This window comes from Monomorium pharaonis, chromosome 10 (genome assembly GCF_013373865.1).
Source record: "Monomorium pharaonis isolate MP-MQ-018 chromosome 10, ASM1337386v2, whole genome shotgun sequence".
NCBI lineage: Eukaryota > Metazoa > Arthropoda > Insecta > Hymenoptera > Formicidae > Monomorium > Monomorium pharaonis.
The window spans coordinates 18273065-18291027 of NC_050476.1; the positions used below are offsets into that span (position 1 = coordinate 18273065).

The 17963-nt window shown below is 31.0% G+C and overlaps 2 protein-coding genes across 2 annotated transcripts; both read right to left on the minus strand.

Moving 5' to 3' along the window:
* Positions 1-474: 474 nt before the first annotated feature.
* LOC105831615 (splicing factor U2af 38 kDa subunit) lies at positions 475-3172 on the minus strand. Its single transcript, XM_012671854.3, has 5 exons — positions 3008-3172; positions 2829-2916; positions 2039-2105; positions 1538-1826; positions 475-799 (listed from the first exon to the last, which is right to left on the minus strand). The coding sequence occupies exons 1-5, from the start codon at positions 3049-3051 to the stop codon at positions 565-567; spliced, it is 723 nt and encodes a 240-aa protein (XP_012527308.1). The 5' UTR covers positions 3052-3172; the 3' UTR covers positions 475-564.
* Positions 3173-8370: 5198 nt separating this feature from the next.
* LOC118647542 lies at positions 8371-9490 on the minus strand. Its single transcript, XM_036292594.1, has 3 exons — positions 9470-9490; positions 8875-9039; positions 8371-8620 (listed from the first exon to the last, which is right to left on the minus strand). Exons 1-3 carry the CDS (start codon positions 9488-9490, stop codon positions 8411-8413), a joined length of 396 nt encoding a protein of 131 aa, XP_036148487.1. The 3' UTR covers positions 8371-8410.
* Positions 9491-17963: the final 8473 nt, after the last annotated feature.

Consider the following 17963-nt stretch of genomic DNA (forward strand, 5'->3'; position numbering starts at 1 on the left):
CAGATAATTATCCGACAAGAAGTGCTATCACCTGTTTTTCGAAAGGAGGTAATTCATTAATGATATATGTGATCTTCGCGAAAGATAGAAGTATCTTTGAAAAGTATAAGTAACTTTTTCGTTATATTCATAAATTTATACATCAACCTAACCTAACCTAACTGTCCAACAGTTTTCATGATATATGTTTAATTAAGTTCGATAATTTATATAAAAATATAACATGAAATAAGAAATATATATTTCTATGCTTACATTTTATTTGTGTCTCATTTCTCATTGCGCGAAAAGACATTCTTCGATTATTTATATTTCGAGATCACTAAATTATTAACAAAATTCTTGACATCGCATTTGAAAGAGTACTAATTCTATTGAATATATATATATATATATATATATATATATATATATATATATATAAAATATATATATTATATATATATGAATGGCGTTTTTTCATTCAAGCACACGTAGGAGGGACTGTTTATATTAAATCCGTCCGTTAAATGGTGTCACGTCGTTTGGAATGAATATTTGTATAAACAATTGTATTCTTTAAAATCAATATCTTCCGGATCGCCCGTCCCTACCTTTATCATCCCTTTTTCGACGGTCTTTGGATCTTGACCGTCTGTCGCGTGATCGCGATCGGCGCTTGCGATCTCGGCCACGCGAGCGCGAACGCGATCTAGATCGTCCTCTGCCGCTCTTCTTGCGGCTGTACAAGTAGCGTCGTAATTCACGCGAGATCGGCTTCAGATGCATAAAATTACAGAATCCAGAACGTGTGCATTCTCTGAAAAGAAAACGGAGAAGATGAAAGATCTCATTCTGGATTTTATTCATTATTCCAATAAAAACACCGCAAGTGCATTGTACAATAATTTATAAATTATTGGCATTATAAATTTAAGAAAATTTTTCAATGACTAGAGTGATGCTCTACAGCAGTTTTATCGAAATAAATATATCCAAATAATATTTGTTAAAAATTAAACAAATCCAATTTGAAGCATAAAAAATTTAAAATTATTTAAAAAATTATTTGATATTCTTTCTGTGAAATATCATAGTGAATATGAATATGTAATATTTCATGTTGCAATATTTCCACATTATAATTTAGAAATAATTGTCCTTTTTCTGCTTTTTAAACATATTGTATCAATACAAATTATATTTCTAAATGTGATAAATAAGTAATACAATTAAAATATTTTTTCAACGATTGTACAATTTCTTTTCAAATTTAATTTTGCAAATATACCACTACCAAGTAACAATTTGAAAAAAAATTCACTAGTGTTATAATTCATAGTTTTATATATAAATTACATTGTTATCTTATTATTTTGTCGAAATACTATTAATTCCGCAAATTACCAGTTATTTTGGAAAAAATTTCTGCATCTATTTTTGAAAACATCTATGTAACTGCTCATTATAATCATTATACAAGATATCAGATAATTTAATAAATATTATTCTATCGGGATATGACAGATGTTTGCGTGAAATAGATTCTATGAATTACCCCATTTCGTATTGACGACAGCAGGCCTCCCTGAAATCTGTCACTGGCGAGAGTTCGGCGTACACTGGTCTACCACCGAACCAGCGATTGTTTAAATCGTTTACAGCTCTCTCCGCGTCTTCCTCTCTACGAAACTTGATGTAAACATTCCCTACCAAATGATCGCCGAGATTGTCGCATACGTTCATCTCCTCTATCTCGCCGTACTTGTCCTCGCACTCAACAAATACGTCCTCGAAGAAATTATCATAATGTTCTTGCATCTCTTCATCTGATACGTTTGCGACCACTGAAATGAGAATAGATCACGTGGTTTTTTTATTCAATCTTTGGAACAGAGTTTATTACTTTAAAGTTTTACTATTTTAATATCCTTTTAACAATCATTAACTAGTGATTGTTCAGTGATTGATACATTTAAGAATAAATGTAATTATTAAAATTACAATAAAAATATAATAATTCTACTAAATAATAGTTGTAGACTCACAATATACTTACAATGAGAGCCATCTGCACTTTTGGCAGAATTTTGTGGGTTTACATATAGATTTTGAAGCAAACATGTCTGAAAATAAATATAAACAGTATATTAAATATTTAAGGGAAATAATACATAGACAATTATATAACAATATTTGACTTATAGTCAACAGATTTTAAGTTTGATTCTAACTCTTATCTCAATATTTAAGGGAGTTTATATGTTCTGGTTTTATAAAAAAATATAAATCAATTAAAAAGTTAAAGATTGTAAATAAAGAAGTATAAAATGAATGATAATGATTCAAAATATATATTACATATACATCAATATATTTAGTAAAAATAAAAATAACTGATATATTAAATATACATATTAACTATCTATATATTTAGAAAATATTCCTAATAGTAGTTACTATAGTAATATTCTTAATAGTTAAATAAAGATTCTGTTATATAGACACATTAAATAGAAAGTAAAAAATTAATTACCAATTTTAATTACATAATAATGTATAATTTCAAGATTTATAAGTTTATCAAAGTTTTATCTTTGTTTTAGAAGAAAAACCAATTAGAAAATTAAAGACCATAAATAAAGGAGTACAGGATAAATGATAAACATTGAAAAAATTAATAAAATATATATCACTTATTTATATAGAGGATATTCCTGATAGTATACAGTTACTACAGTGGTATTTCCGAATGAAAGCTTCTCTGTTACATTGATGTATTTAACAGGAGATGGAAAATTAATTACTGATTCAATGGAGTTACTTTATATTAATTATTTAACACATACCTGACTGAATGTAGGTTTATTGTGGATACGCGAGCACCGATCACCGTGACGACAGGCTCCAATTTTGAAGTAGAAGGAACAATTTACTCTGAAAGAAGAAAACAAGAAAAAATATAGGTTAGGATCAAAATCTCTTGCATCTCCTTTTCAATTGCAACTAGCGAACGAGTTCTCCTTACTTGTCCTTCTCGGTACCGAAGATAGACGCTAAATACTCTGCCATGACTCACGTCCTTTCGAGTACGTGATTATTCCCGGTTGTTGTTAATTCATCTGAAATCATCAAAACCTGCCGAACATCACGCGTCGATTAACGTCAAAATGGCGGGCGGTACCGGTATTGGCCTATTGGCCTGCACATAAGCCTGTATCCGTATTCTATTCCTGCTACCGACAACAAAAGATGTCGTTAACTGTGTCGGTCGATAAATTATCATAAAAGCTATTCTTGTACATCCGTAACACCAGGGCAGCGATCATGTATCTATCATTTTTCACTGGTAGGTAAATGAAAAGTGAAATGTAAAAAAGCGAAAAATGAAAAGTAGTATTTCTATCATACAAATTATTAATATAAAAATGTAACTACAATATATAAAATGTAATGAATAATATATTAATAAGTATCAAGCAACCAAAATTTATAGTTATAACCCAGCGAACACAAAGTTACATGTAACGTGCTTGTTGGTTGTAATTTCCCACTCAATAATATAATTGCAATATAACACACGTGTTATATTACAATTACATTATTGAGTGGGAAATTACAACTAACAGGTACGTTACATGTAACTTGGTGTTTGGTGAGAATAATGTAATGTAATAATATATAATACAATTAAATATAACAAATGATTGTAAAGTTAGGTTAGGTTAGATTAGATTAACCGTCAGCATAAATTCTTCAAAAGTGAAATATTTCATGTAAACTTTCGACTTGCTTGAAAATAGTGTCAATTTTCATGGAAATTTTTAACCTTCACGCGAGGTGGTTAAAAGTGAAAAATGTGAATACAATTTATCTAGTAACTTTAATCTTACTACTAGTTATATGATGGATAAAAAAGGGATGTGTAGAACTAATTAATATAGAAAGATCCAGAGAGAAATAAGACGTAAGTCATATAAGATTGTATAAGACGTATTAAAACGTGGATGTGCATGCTAATAAGAGGTGATAATCTCTTTTTCCTTATCTTTTAAAATTATTTTATTAGCCAAAATATATAACAATCAGAAAAATACAAATAAATAAATTTTTGAGACATATTTTTATGATTTTATATTAATTCTATTAAAGTTAAATTTAAAAAATTTAAAATTTAAAATTAATAAAGTTAAAAGTCATTACCTTCTTAACTTTATTATTAACTTTTAATAAAATATCTATAAAACATAACTATTTAACAATTTGCGAATGCATGCATATTGCAACTGTAAATACAGTAGTTAAATATTATTTTGTTTTGTTTCTATTATATTTTTTTATTACGCACTTTTAATTTAAGTATTAATAATAAATATTAATAATAAATATTAAGTTTAACTTAAATATTTATTTTCATTGTACTTTATTATCTGTTTAATGTTTTGCTCTTTAAACTTTTGCTTGTTCCTTTAATTTTTGCCAATTTCCCTTTTTTTAGGAAATGTACAAAATTGGTTAATAACTATTTTATAAGTATTTTATAAAAAATTTATTACACAATTTCTTTTACATTTCCTCTTAATGGAAGAGACCACCACCTTCCCGCAATTTCCATCGAACAGAAATGTGGATTTAAATTTATTATGTAAAAGATATCTATACCCACCAAGTTACATGTAACGTACCTGTTAGTTGTAATTTCTCACTCAACAATGTAATTGTAATATAACACGTGTGTTATATTGCAATTATATTATTGAGTGGGAAATTACAACTAACAAGCACGTTACATGTAACTTTGTGTTTGCTGGGTAGAGACACAACACAATGACCGGAATTCATAGTCGAATCTTATTCAAGTTCCAGCTTAAGCACGATCTTGAGACGTCAATGCTGTTATTTCATTGGTTAAGTAAGTCTCAAGTCGGCTCGAAGCTAGACTTAAGACAATGCTTGAGCTTAAGATCGGTCTATGAATCCCGTCTAATGTTTTTGTACATATTCATTTTATGTATATTCCGTCTTATTCTTAAAAATTTAAGAGCTTTTACTTTTTGAAATAAAATTGTCTAATATTTTTAGTACTCGATTCTATCTACGTTTTTGGCAAAGAGTGGATTTCTTATTGCTTACATTCTATACTGCTTTTTTATTGATATTTCTTGCAATAATTTTGAATTTTTAATTTATTTAAGTTGTAACTCAAACAAAATAATATTTTTACCTTTTTAATAGTGTACGTATACTTTTAAGGATAATCTCGTATAAAAGAAATGTATGTATTCAATTATTGTTACTCATTTTTACCGCTGTTAATTGATTCTTTTTCTTCTTACTTTATGAAATTGTTGAATATATTTTATAATCTAATCTAATTATAATTGTTTCAATAATCTAGTTTAAACAAATTATGATTTTCATATTTAATATAAATATAAATAACGTTTTCCAAAATTAACTTTAAATTTAACTTGAGTTAATTTAACCTAACTTTCAACTTAAGCCCATTTCTACCAAAGTAGATTAACTTTAATCTCAGATTAACTTATTCTTTATCTCTTTCTAATTTTTGGAACTAGAATAAGATAACAAGTAAATTAAACCGAGATTAAAGTTAATCTACGTTGATAGAAACGGGCCTAAGTCAGTTTTCCGTTTAGGTAATTTTTAACATGAAAAAATTAATTTTATAAGCTATTAGCTTTAACTTGATTTGATTTAAAAAATATATTAACTTACCCAACATTAATTTTGTGAAGTTACGGAAAGTTTGTAAAATTATTGAAAAAACAAAGGTTTTCTTAATCTTTTTTCAATTTTTATGAAAATTAATAATAACTCATATAACAGCAAAGCGCGCGTTACTTAAATAATTAAATAATTTATTTAATTAACCATAAAATATATTCAACATTTTATTTGTAAATTAAATTTACATGGAATAACAAAAGAAATCTTGTCGTTTATAAGGAAACGTATCTTTTTTAATAATTGTTTCTATAATCTTTTCTTTTATACAGATAAAATTTTAAAACTTTGGAAAAAAGTTAACAAGTTAAAGTTTATGTGTTTTAAAAATATCTAGTTAAAGTTAAGAATTAAAATTTAAAATTAAAAAAGTTAAAAGTGTTGTCCACAAAAATAAGGAAACAAATACGTTGTTTTATTAAAAAATAATTATTTTTTTATTAAATGCAATAAAACGTACAAATTGTTCTGCAGCATACAACACGAGTATAAATATCCAATAAAAATTAAAATATTAATGTTTAATTGAAAAAATTCATTTAAGCTTTAAAATTCTCTAATCTATATTTTTAGTTAAGAATTAAAATCGGTATTTTCTCAATCAAACAAAAATTTTTAACATTCAATTTTTTATTGTATTTTATTCTCAATTAAGAATTAATATCTTAATTCTATAGTTTATGAAAAAATATTTAAGCTTTTTAAAGTCAGTCTTTTTTATTCTTCTTATTATAAAATTAATTTCTATTATAATTGATTAAATTGTTTTTATTTATATACATATATATTTTTTCAATTATGATCGTAATAGTCGCGAGGCAGGCAGCGCCCGCGCGATAAACATAGTTCAAAAAAAGTATTAGACACCGGCGACCGCCTCGGAGCTCGGTATTAGAACGTTAGAAGGGGCAGAGGAGAAAGGGACGAATCATAGAGATATATAATATAGAGGCAACCTTCTGTGAGCGGAGCTGTCCGAATCTTTTATGGAATAGAACGATATGTAGTAAGGTGTCTTCGTCACTCAGCTAGTCTGGTGATGGGAGATTTAAAGGCGCGCTCCCCGCTCTCCGTACCCCGCGGGTTCCCACGGCGCTCGTCGTATCCCCCACGCACGCTTCAATGTACGGGGAGCGGGAAGCGCTCTCTCACCAGACTAGCTGAGTGACAAAGACAACACCTTACTACATATACATAGAGTCTTCTTCTTCTTCTTCAAATTTTCTCAGGTGGATTTCCGACCCATAAAAGGGTTACAGTACCACGTTTCATTTGGGTCACTGACCCTTAGCAGACTCTTGGAGAGAATGGGTTTGCTATTTGCGTATATACATAGAGTCCTATAATCAGAGAAGCGCGAACTCTACCCCCACCTTGCCACCCATCGCCATCTTAGGATCGGACAGGATCTACCATGATTACAAGTGTGCATTTATTTACATTGTGTAACAACACATGAGTAACGTGGGCCCGACCAATCAGAAAGTAGGAACAAGATCGCGCTTCTTATTATAGGACTCTACATATTGTTTTATCTAATAATCGAAATATTTTTTAAATTATGCGAATGAGAGCGCGCCTTGCGCGCCGAAGGAAGGGCTCGAGCCGCTCGAGCCATAGCACGGCCTACTCTCAAGCATTGGCTGCCGACGACGGCGGCGGCGGGGGGAAGAAGGAGAAGCGTAGCGTTGTCGACGTTCTCACGCATTCCCATGTTTTGCCGCACCGCGCCTAAGCTCGCGTCGATGACTGCTCAAAGACATCAAAACTTACTATTTCAGCAGTAGAATTTGGGTCAATGCTATTAAACTAAGGCTGCCTTCTTTTTAGGAAACACATTAGACATAAGTATTGTTCTATCTTTGTTACTCATTGAACATGAAAAAAGATAGAACGATGTTTGTGTCGATCGTGTTTTCTAAAAGGAAAGCAGCCTAAGATCGGTTTCTTCCAACGTAGATAAGCTTCATTCTTGGGTTAACTTACTTGTTATCTCATTCTAGTTTCACAAATTAGAAAAAGATAGATAAAGGTCAAGTATTAGAACCGAGAAAGTTGATCTACGTTGGTAGAAAGGTAGACCTAAGCCCAGGACCAGTTACTGGATTAAGGTATTTTAAGACCCGAGGTTATTGACTCCATGGAGGCCCTTTGACAAAAATGAAAAATTCTTGAATAGTTTGGGTGAGACTCTAACAAACAAGGCTCGGGCTATAGTTCTCCTTAGCCCTCCTCCCCTTAATCCGAGCCTGCCTAAATCTAATAGAGGAGAAGATGATAATATGGCCAGATAATATGTATAACCACTCATATTATCTGCACTGGCCATATTACCATCTGCTCGCGGATTCGCGCCACAAGCACTCCTATAAAAGACGCCGACTCGTTACGAACTTCCGCCCGATCTTGAACTCAGATTTTAATAAAATTCAAGATAGTTGCACGATAAGATAGTTTTTTATTTAATTGTCTGCACCATCATCCGCGCTCGTCTTCATTATAATCAAATAGAGGCCAGTGCCTCGAATCGCGTCGCCCGTGGATCTACAACATCCGGGATTTACACGCGAAAGAACAAACAGTCTTAATGTAACTAAAAAAACTCAACTTCTTAAATTTTTATCAAATTTTTGTGACATTTTAGGTTACGAAATATTTCAAGAAAATGAAATAACAAGAATTGTTATAAAAAAAGACAAATAATTAATTGGCATTCGTCGGATTCGGTGCAAAAATTATAGCAATTTGTTCCGATTTTGATTCCCAAAGTTTGCATAATTTTCATTATCGGTGTCATTCCATCATTGTACACGCAAACAGCAATATGTGTCACGATATCGAGAATTGTCTTGCCACTTGAAGTTGTTTTAGAAGCCATCGCCCACACTATTGAGTTGAAACTCTCATTGTTATTTTGTATATAGCCACCTAATATGTATCGAGTGAGAAGATCGTCACTGCTTAAATCCTCGTATATTGGCTTTATGGCTTTGAATACATCTTGGGAAAGCGGTGGTTTATGATGATGTTCTCCCAAGGTATTAGCGGCATTCATTCGCTGCCACGAGCACCACGAATCTTCACCGGATGAACATCTTTCACTGCGGCTCTTCGTCCGTAAACATTTTGTGATAAAGCGTTGCCCATATGTCGTTCTGCATTTTTTTCGACTGAATCGTGATTTCGACGTATTACCAGACCGTAATAAATCGATAATTCGTCGATTAATTTTCCGATTAATTTTCCTTTTCCTCCGAGACCCTTTGTAACTTTTTTCAAATTACGTAAACAGGTAACTAATACTTTATTATTCTAGCAAGTATAAGCATTCCAAATAATAAAAATCGTAGCGCGTCGCGCCGAGTCTTATATCTGCTCCGAGCGCGCAGCAAGTGACTTTGGTCGGGATCAAAATACAGGCACTTAAAAAATTCTCCCCCTTATAAATAATGTTGTATCTTATTTCTAAGACCCTTAGGCACCTTTTAAGCAAAAAAAATTTTTTTCCATTTTTTGAAAATTCTAAGAGTAGTTAACCCCTTAAAACGCAAATGATATTTAATGAGAATGATAATTAATAAGAAATGATAATTATTGAAAATGATAATTAATAAGAAATGAGATTTAAGAGTTTAAGACTCCTTTTTTTTTTTTAATAATTAAAACACAAATGTTACCTTCCGGAAATCTCGCACTCTCTTTTTCTGTCTTAATAAGATCTAATTATTGTATTTTTACGTACGATAGCAGTGTTATCGTACATCGTACAATGATTAAAATTATCGTAGAAATACGATAATTATTGTACGGTTGAGAACGTTGTTCCGATTTGTAGCGGATAGATATATTTCCGGTTTACCTAATGCTTTAATTATTTTGTTGAACGCGAAGGGTGCCCATTCGCCCGAAATTCCCATTCGCCATCCTGGTTTTTAATCTTGATAAAGCAACTGCTTCGATGTTATCTTTGGAAGGATATAAGACCCAAATAGAAAAATACTTCTTTTTTTCACCCATTTCCAAATTTTGTTAGCTAGAATATGATATTTGATGAATGCCTAACTCCTCCTATCTTATTGATGTAAGAAATTGTCGTAGTATTGTCTATTCTTAGGAGGATTTGGCAATTTTTTAAATTTGAAGCTAATTTATTTAAGGTGAGATCTACTGTTAGTAGTTCTAAGTTTATATACTGTGACGTGTCAGTTCGCTATCACGACGAGCAGCGTCCCACGGAAAAGCGAGAGCCGATCGAGAAATTTCTCGGGGGAACCGCGACGAATATAGAATATTTAGGCTTACATATTTGACTTTCTTTCCGGTAACGCGGCGAGCACCTCACCGTGCAAGCAACAGGGAGTTCGGGGGAGAGGCGGAGATAAGCGCGGAAGAAGGGGCGCGCCGGTGGAATTCCACCGATCCGGCTGGCAACGGTTGAAAGCCAAGGATCGCCGGAGGGACGAGGTGAGCGGGCGGAGCGCGAGCGCACCGAAAACCGGGAAAACTGGGTAGTCCAGTAGAATTAGCATTTTTTTGGGAAAAAATTGGTGACTCAAGTTTGACTGCGCGTAAAGCACAATTAATGTGCGTAGATTAAGATATGCACGTTTGCCACTCGCAAAAAGCTGGGGGTTATTGCAAAATTACGGGTTGAAGTGAGGAAAAAGTAGTTTTTTGCTTGCGCCTCGTAAACTAAAAACGGAATCGAAAAAAGTTTCAAATAAAAGTTGTAGGTATTAAGTAGATCTACAATAATAAATTTAGTTCATTAAGATCGGTCAATTAGTTTAGTTGTAAAGTTGAAAAAACCATGAAAAATGGCCATTTTTTTAATTGTTTATAACTTTCTTAAAAATTAACTCAAGCATTTGAAATTGTAGAAAAATATAGCTTTTATGACGATAAAAAAGTGTACTAAATTTCATCAAAAAATATTAACAACTTTTTGAGTAATCTCAATTGTTTATCCAAAACGCGCTCCACTAAAATTTAATTTCTACATTTTTGAGACCATGCACAAACCTGAACCAAAGTTTTTTCTCTTCTTAAAAAGTTGCACTATTATATATCGGTATTGCGAAATGTGTGCAATGCAATTAAGTGCCTCAAATAAACGTGTAAAAAATAAGCCTTATTAACAATTATATAACTTTTAAAATATTAACGCTATCAACATGGGGTAAAATGCATTTGAAAGGTGCAATTTTTCTTTAAATTTCAAAGAAAAAGAACTTTGTCCTAGGTTACTTAGAAGCCAAGATAATTTTTTTTCTTTGAAAAATCACTGTTGCTACAGTTATAAATATTAAGAGCTGAAATTTTGACAGCGTCTTATTAAATAGTTAAAGTATCCTTTCCAAAAAGTTCGAAGCGATTCATGAAGATTAACCACTGTAAACGTGTTAACAAAAGCAGTATCACTCGAGAGCGGCGGCCGGCGGCATGCGCGCGCGCGCTTGTCAGCTGCTAGCGCGTGGCCAGGCGAGCGCGTACAAAATTGATCTGGCGCGTTCAAATTACTTGAATCGGCAATATCTCGGGAACTAAGCGTCCTAGAAAGACGATTTTTTTTTTAACTGGGCTATCTCGACGAGACAAGACTAATGAGCTAAACCATTTTCTTATATCTCCTAAAATAAATGTTCTAATTAATTTTCTTCTTTTTTTAATTAATTATTTCACGCGTTAAATACGTATAAATAATTTATATATCTATGCGGCGTATGCATATGCCCTATGTTATTATAATTTAATTTTTTTATTTTTTTTGTTGCAAGGAATATGTATGTTTTTTATTTTTTTTTGCTAATTTAGTACAATTAACAAACATTTATATGTTAAAAAATTAATGTTATATTACTAATATTTAATTGTAGGTTAACGTTCATTTAATAATAACATTAATGCAAAAATTATATTAAATTATGCAAAAAAAAATAAAGAACATACACATTCCTTGCAACAAAAGTAATAAAAAAATTAAATTATAATAACATAGGGCATATGCATACGCCGCATAGTTATATAAATTATTTATACGTATTTAACGCGTGAAATAATTAATTAAAAAAAGAAAAAAATTAATTAGAACGTTTATTTTAGAAGATATAAGAAAATGGTTTAGCTCATTAGTCTTGTCTCGTCGAGATAGCCCAGTTTAAAAAAAAAATCATCTTTCTAGGACGCTTAGTTCCCGAGATATAGACGATTGAAGTAATTTGAACGCGCCAGATCCATTTTGTACGCGGGCGCTTGGCCACGCGGTAGCGGACGACGTGCACGCGCGCGCGTGCCGCCGGCCGCCGCTCTCGAGTGATACTACTTTTGTTAACACGTTTACAGTGGTCAATCTTCATGAATCGCTTTGAACTTTTGGGAAAGGTTACTTTAACTATTTAGTAAGACGCTGTCAAAATTTCAGCTCTTAATATTCATAACTATAGCAACAGCGATTTTTCAAAGAAAAAAAATTATCTCGGCTTCTAAGCAAGCTAGAACAATGTTTTTTTTTTAAATTTAAGGAAAAATCGCACCTTTCAAATGCATTTTACCCCATGTTGATAGCGTTAATATTTTAAAAGTTATATAATTGTTAATAAGGCTTATTTTTTACACGTTTATTTGAGGCACTTAATTGCATTGCACACATTTCGCAATACCGATATATAATAGTGCAACTTTTTAAGAAGAGAAAAAACTTTGGTTCAGGTTTGTGCATGGTCTCAAAAATGTAGAAATTAAATTTTAGTGGAGCGCGTTTTGGATAAACAATTGAGATTACTCAAAAAGTTGTTAATATTTTTTGATGAAATTTAGTACACTTTTTTATCGTCATAAAAGCTATATTTTTCTACAATTTCAAATGCTTGAGTTAATTTTTAAGAAAGTTATAAACAATTAAAAAAATGGCCATTTTTCATGGTTTTTTCAACTTTACAACTAAACTAATTGACCGATCTTAATGAACTAAATTTATTATTGTAGATCTACTTAATACCTACAACTTTTATTTGAAACTTTTTTCGATTCCGTTTTTAGTTTACGAGGCGCAAGCAAAAAACTACTTTTTCCTCACTTCAACCCGTAATTTTGCAATAACCCCCAGCTTTTTGCGAGTGGCAAACGTGCCTATCTTAATCTACGCACATTAATTGTGCTTTACGCGCAGTCAAACCTGAGTCACCAATTTTTTCCCAAAACGGCCCTTTTTGAAGCTAATTCTACTAGACTAGGGGCCGTTGGAAGGAAAATCGGCGCCCCGGCTGATAGCCGAACGGCTGGCACCTTGGAGGCGGCGGCATGGAAGCCGAAGCCGTGGAATCGTCTCGCGAGATGCAGGACCCTTTCGCGAGAAGCGGAGGGCGGCGAGGACCGCCGGGAGGCGCCGGGAGTTGCCGGCTGAAAATTCTGTTTTCGCTGGGAATCCGTAGGACTTCCGGAAGAGTTAGAGTGCTCACGATCCTGTGGGCGCCCTATTGTGATTGAGGCTACGCGATTGGGAATGCGCGAGTACTAACGCGCAGCCCTTAGTGGGGGTTCATGGCATCGATCGTAGATCAACCGCGATCCCCCATTCTCCCGTGCTTTTACGTGCGTACTTGCGACCGAGGAGCTCGTGCTCTGTACTCTCGGCGAAAAGGGCAAATATCGGTAACGGCGAGCGAGCCCGTGTGAGACGAATTGAGTGTCCTAAAGATGCAGCAGTTGGTGATGAAGGAGCGACAAGTGCCAGGGACGGTTATCGGTAAGGTGGCCCATTTATTTCGTCTTGACCGCGCATTGTAAAGCCACGGGCCGGCGAGCTATCCCGTTCTCGTTCTGCCTCCGACATAGGTTTGTGTTAGTGTTGCGTCAGCCGCGGGGTGGCCTTGCGATTTTGGGGTAAATTGTCGGACTTAAGCGAGAGGGGCTGTATCGCGTCGGGTATCGTGGCCAGGGTTGCCACCTGTCTCGATTTTGCCGGGATTGTCCCGATTTTTAATCTTTGTCCCGCGTCCCGGCACAATAGCGGCCGGGATGCTAAAAGTCCCAATATTCAGAAATTGATAAAATTTGTAAGCAGAGTGCGATATCCAAAGAGAGCTTCAAAGGCTTCAGAGCCCTGTTTTATCATCTGGAATAAATAGATGCCTCTGATATTGGATATTATCATCGTTTGCAATAAATAGGCATCTCTGATATCAGATAACTAATATTTGATTGTTATTATTATGACACTCGTGACAGTCTGGCAGTGAATATCGCAACGCAGCCATGAGTCAATATTTGTGGTACAAATCAAATATCGGAATGCAGTCTTATACTACGTCTAACCATTCTACCGTGTCCACTTTTATCAATGTAAATTACTATAATCGGCTTAATTTACTTTTTGTCTTTTTCCAGTTCTAAAAATTAGAAAAAGATGAAAAGCAAGTTAAACCAAAATTAAAATTAATCCACATTCATAGAAATGGTCATAAGTATCTAATCTAAGCTGTGTTTGCTTTGGATGTTTTCATGCTAAAAGAATTATTCTATTTTTTTAAATACCATATGCATTGAGTAATGAAAATAGAATAATATTTATAGCATGAAAGCGTTTAAAGACGCACCCCTAATCTAATTAAAATAAAAATGCAGAAAGTTCAACCAGTTCTGTTTATATCTTTTTTTCGCATTACGTCACGCATTATACAATAAAAATGGATATACCTGATACGAATGACTTTAATTTACCAAAAGACCAGGAACCTGAACCAAGAACATTAAAGTAATTTAAAATAAAAAAAAAAAGCGTATGTGCAAATTTCGTGCTGAATGACTGAAAACTTTTTCTTGGTTAAGTGAGAGTAAATTTTATGGAAAATGTAAAAAATGTAACAAAAATTTATCATGGCGGAATTAATGATGAAAAAATATTATGCTAATGGAATAGGACATAAAAAGATATTAATAACTGAAAAAACTTCATATAAAATGAGTAATTTTTTTACGAAGTAAAACTCCTCTGAATCAAAAAAAATTTTTTTTTGCTGAATTAGTTAACGTTTTTCACTCTGTTAAACACAATATATCTTATAATTTACTAAACTGTGGAATTAAACTACTATTACAGAATTTTTTCCTGATTCTGTTATTGCAAAAAAACTTTTATGTTGAAGAACAAAGTCTGAAAGTATTGTCAAAGAAGTTCTTAGTTCTAAAGCTGAAAAAATAGTTATAAGAGCGTTAAAAAATCCTGAAACAGTTTCAGAAATTTCAATACATTGTAATAAAGTTTATTTCAGTATTATGACAGATACTTCAAACAAAGAAAATAAAAAATGTATCCGATTTGTGTGCAATATTTTTTATTTGAGAAGAAATGTCAAAATAAGTTACTAGATTTTTTTGAATGTGCTTTTGAAACATCTGATGCAATAACTAATAATATATTAGATGTACTACGTAAATTTATTATTATTCTATTTATTTCCTAATTTTATTAAAGTTTTATTATAATTAGAAAATGAATACAATTAAAATTTTTTATTTATATATAATTAAAACTAATTTTTATACAATTGCAACTTTAATTAATTATAATTTAATTATAATTATTAAATATTAATGTTTAATTACATCATTTTTTATTATACTTTTATTCAATTGTAACTTTGTAACTATAAAATTTATACATATAATTAAAATTAAAATATAATTTAAATTAATTACAAATGTTTAATTAATGATGAACGACAAGACAAGAATTTCAAAATCTTGTTTTGTCTTGATTTTTCAAGACAAGAACACCAATTTCTTGTACTTTATAAAATCAAGACAAGACAAGATTTACTACTTCAAGATCAAGAAAAATCAATCAAGATTCTTGATTCTTGACGAGAAATTATAATTATACATTTTGTGTGTGTGTGTGTGTGTGTGTGTGTGTGTGTGTGTGTGTGTGTGTGTGTGTAGTATATGTGTACAATTAAAATACATAAAAATTTTATAAAATTTGATTAAAATTTTGAATGACACATGAGAATTCTTTATTAAAAGATCTTATACACCTTTATGTATTAGAATGAATTTTTTCATTTAAACTGCATGCAGTAAACCAGTATTGAAGACATAGCAGACTTCTGGCAGAATCATTGTTCATTTGTTTCTATGATTACGAATAAAGTGTCGCTCTTGAAAATAATCTCTTTGATAGAACCGATGTAGCAAGAATAGATAAAAAGTCACGGGCCATTCGAGATAGGCAAACGCGATCGCATTTATTGCCGAGCATGGTTTCTAACGTCACTGCTTCATTGTTTTTAAAATCGATCACATTTAACGCTCTATGATACGCGACCAGCAAAATTTGAAATGCTTATTTAAAAGATTTGATTTTTACAATTGTATTTATTGTTTTTCACAAAATGCAATTTCCAAATTGTATTACGTTAAAATTAAAAAAATATTTAACTATTTTGTTTTTAACAATATAACATAATAAAACAATTGTTTTTAACATAATAAAAAAATTATTGTATATTACGACAAAGTATTAAACGACAATTTTTTTAATTATAGTTGATAAATTATATCAAAAAATTATCTAACTATAATAACATTTTATCAAATTTATTGTTTACTAATTATAAATTATAATATTTATTTATTTAGCGAATCATTTAATCACGAAGATTCTCAATTGAAGAGTTTGATTATTTATGATATCAATTTTTTTGTTCTTAAAAATAGTTTTTGACAATTTTTAACTAAATCATTGTGTACTTTTTTATCCTAAGAAAAGTACTATGAGTATGAAGTACAAGCGTACACTAAACGCATTGTAGAATTAAACAAATCATAGTTCTAAAATAATAGAGTCTATTAAAAACAAGTAAGACAAATAAAAATTTAAATATGATAAAAGTTAGAGTCAATATTAATTTCTTTGACAAGTATGCAATGTATGTAGTCAAAATTTATAGTTTAGTTAATATTATTTGTATTGTGATAAATAAAAATATATATTTATTTTAAAATGTGTTTTTCTTTAAATATGTATATTTAATAATTGATACTTTATGAATTTTTTTTTGTGTATTAATTCAGTTAATATTTGTCTGTCAAAAATATATCTTTTTAATAATTTTTATAAAAATATTTTAAAAACTTTAACAAAATTAGAATGTGAATGAATCAATATTTTTATTTACAATATCTGGATTTTATAAAAATTTATATTTACATAAATTTTTTATAAATTTTGTAAAATTTCTAATATCTACAATTATATATAGTTTATAGATATTATAAAAGTATTAAGAATCTTGCAAAAATCTTGCAAGAATCAAGAATCAAAACAAGAAGTTGACTGTCAAGATCAAGACATAGTGATTCTTGATATTAAAAAGTCAAGACAAGACAAGAACGTCGAATTCTTGTCTTGTCTCGTCTTGAATTCATCCAAAAAATTAAACAGTTTAATTTTCTAATATTATAATTTTTATAATCATATCTATAACTTATAACTTATTTATCACAATATATTTACGTATTTTACATATTAATGAATTTATTAATGTTAAAAGATCTTTGATAAATAGACAAAATCATCCAGTCTGTCCATGCGTTCGTAAGTGAATGATTTTTTTATTATCCAATTATTGCGCAATCGTGTCAATGGTTTATCGACTTTTTTAATATCTTTTTTAAGTATTAAAAGATCAATGATACAATAGAAAAGATTTATAAGGCTCAATTTTCGGGACATTGTCCCACGTCTTAAATTTTGGTCTTGTGAATTTTCGAAACAATGTCTCGAATCTCTAATTTTGGGATTTTGACTTTTTGGAACAATGTTTCGAGTCTTAAATTTCGGGATTTTGACTTTTTTGGACGTTATCTCACTTTTCAAATTTCGGTATACTTTTTTCAGGACAATGCATATTTTCCAACATTAGTATCATAGAATTTAGGATTTACTTTATGTTTAGTAGAGGAAAGTTTAAGTAAACTGTGCAAGAACTTTTGTAATTTAGCTATGTAGTTATCTATCTGATGTTTATCAGAACTAAGATCATGTACAATTTTCCAATTATTTGTTGAATTATGATATTTTTCCCAATCTATTTTAAGTAAATATTTATCTCTTTTAATATTATTAACGTTTTCAAGTTCAAGAATGACAGGTATATGGTTAAAGGATAAATCATCAGTAGAAAAACAATAAAAGGTATAGGAAAGATTTTTGACAAAGATGATGTAGTCTTTGC

Coding starts and splice junctions, on each gene's coding strand:
- LOC105831615 (XM_012671854.3), bottom strand. CDS start 3,051: ATGGCAGAGTATTTAGCGTCTATCTTCGGTACCGAGAAGGACAA. Junction 2,917..3,007: donor TTCGGTACCGAGAAGGACAA/GTAAGGAGAACT, acceptor TTCTTCTTTCAG/AGTAAATTGTTCCTTCTACT. Junction 800..1,537: donor TGTCGTCAATACGAAATGGG/GTAATTCATAGA, acceptor TTTTCTTTTCAG/AGAATGCACACGTTCTGGAT.
- LOC118647542 (XM_036292594.1), bottom strand. CDS start 9,490: ATGTACGATAACACTGCTATC. Junction 9,040..9,469: donor TGTACGATAACACTGCTATC/GTACGTAAAAAT, acceptor TATACTTGCTAG/AATAATAAAGTATTAGTTAC. Junction 8,621..8,874: donor AAAAAAATGCAGAACGACAT/ATGGGCAACGCT, acceptor GAGAGTTTCAAC/TCAATAGTGTGGGCGATGGC.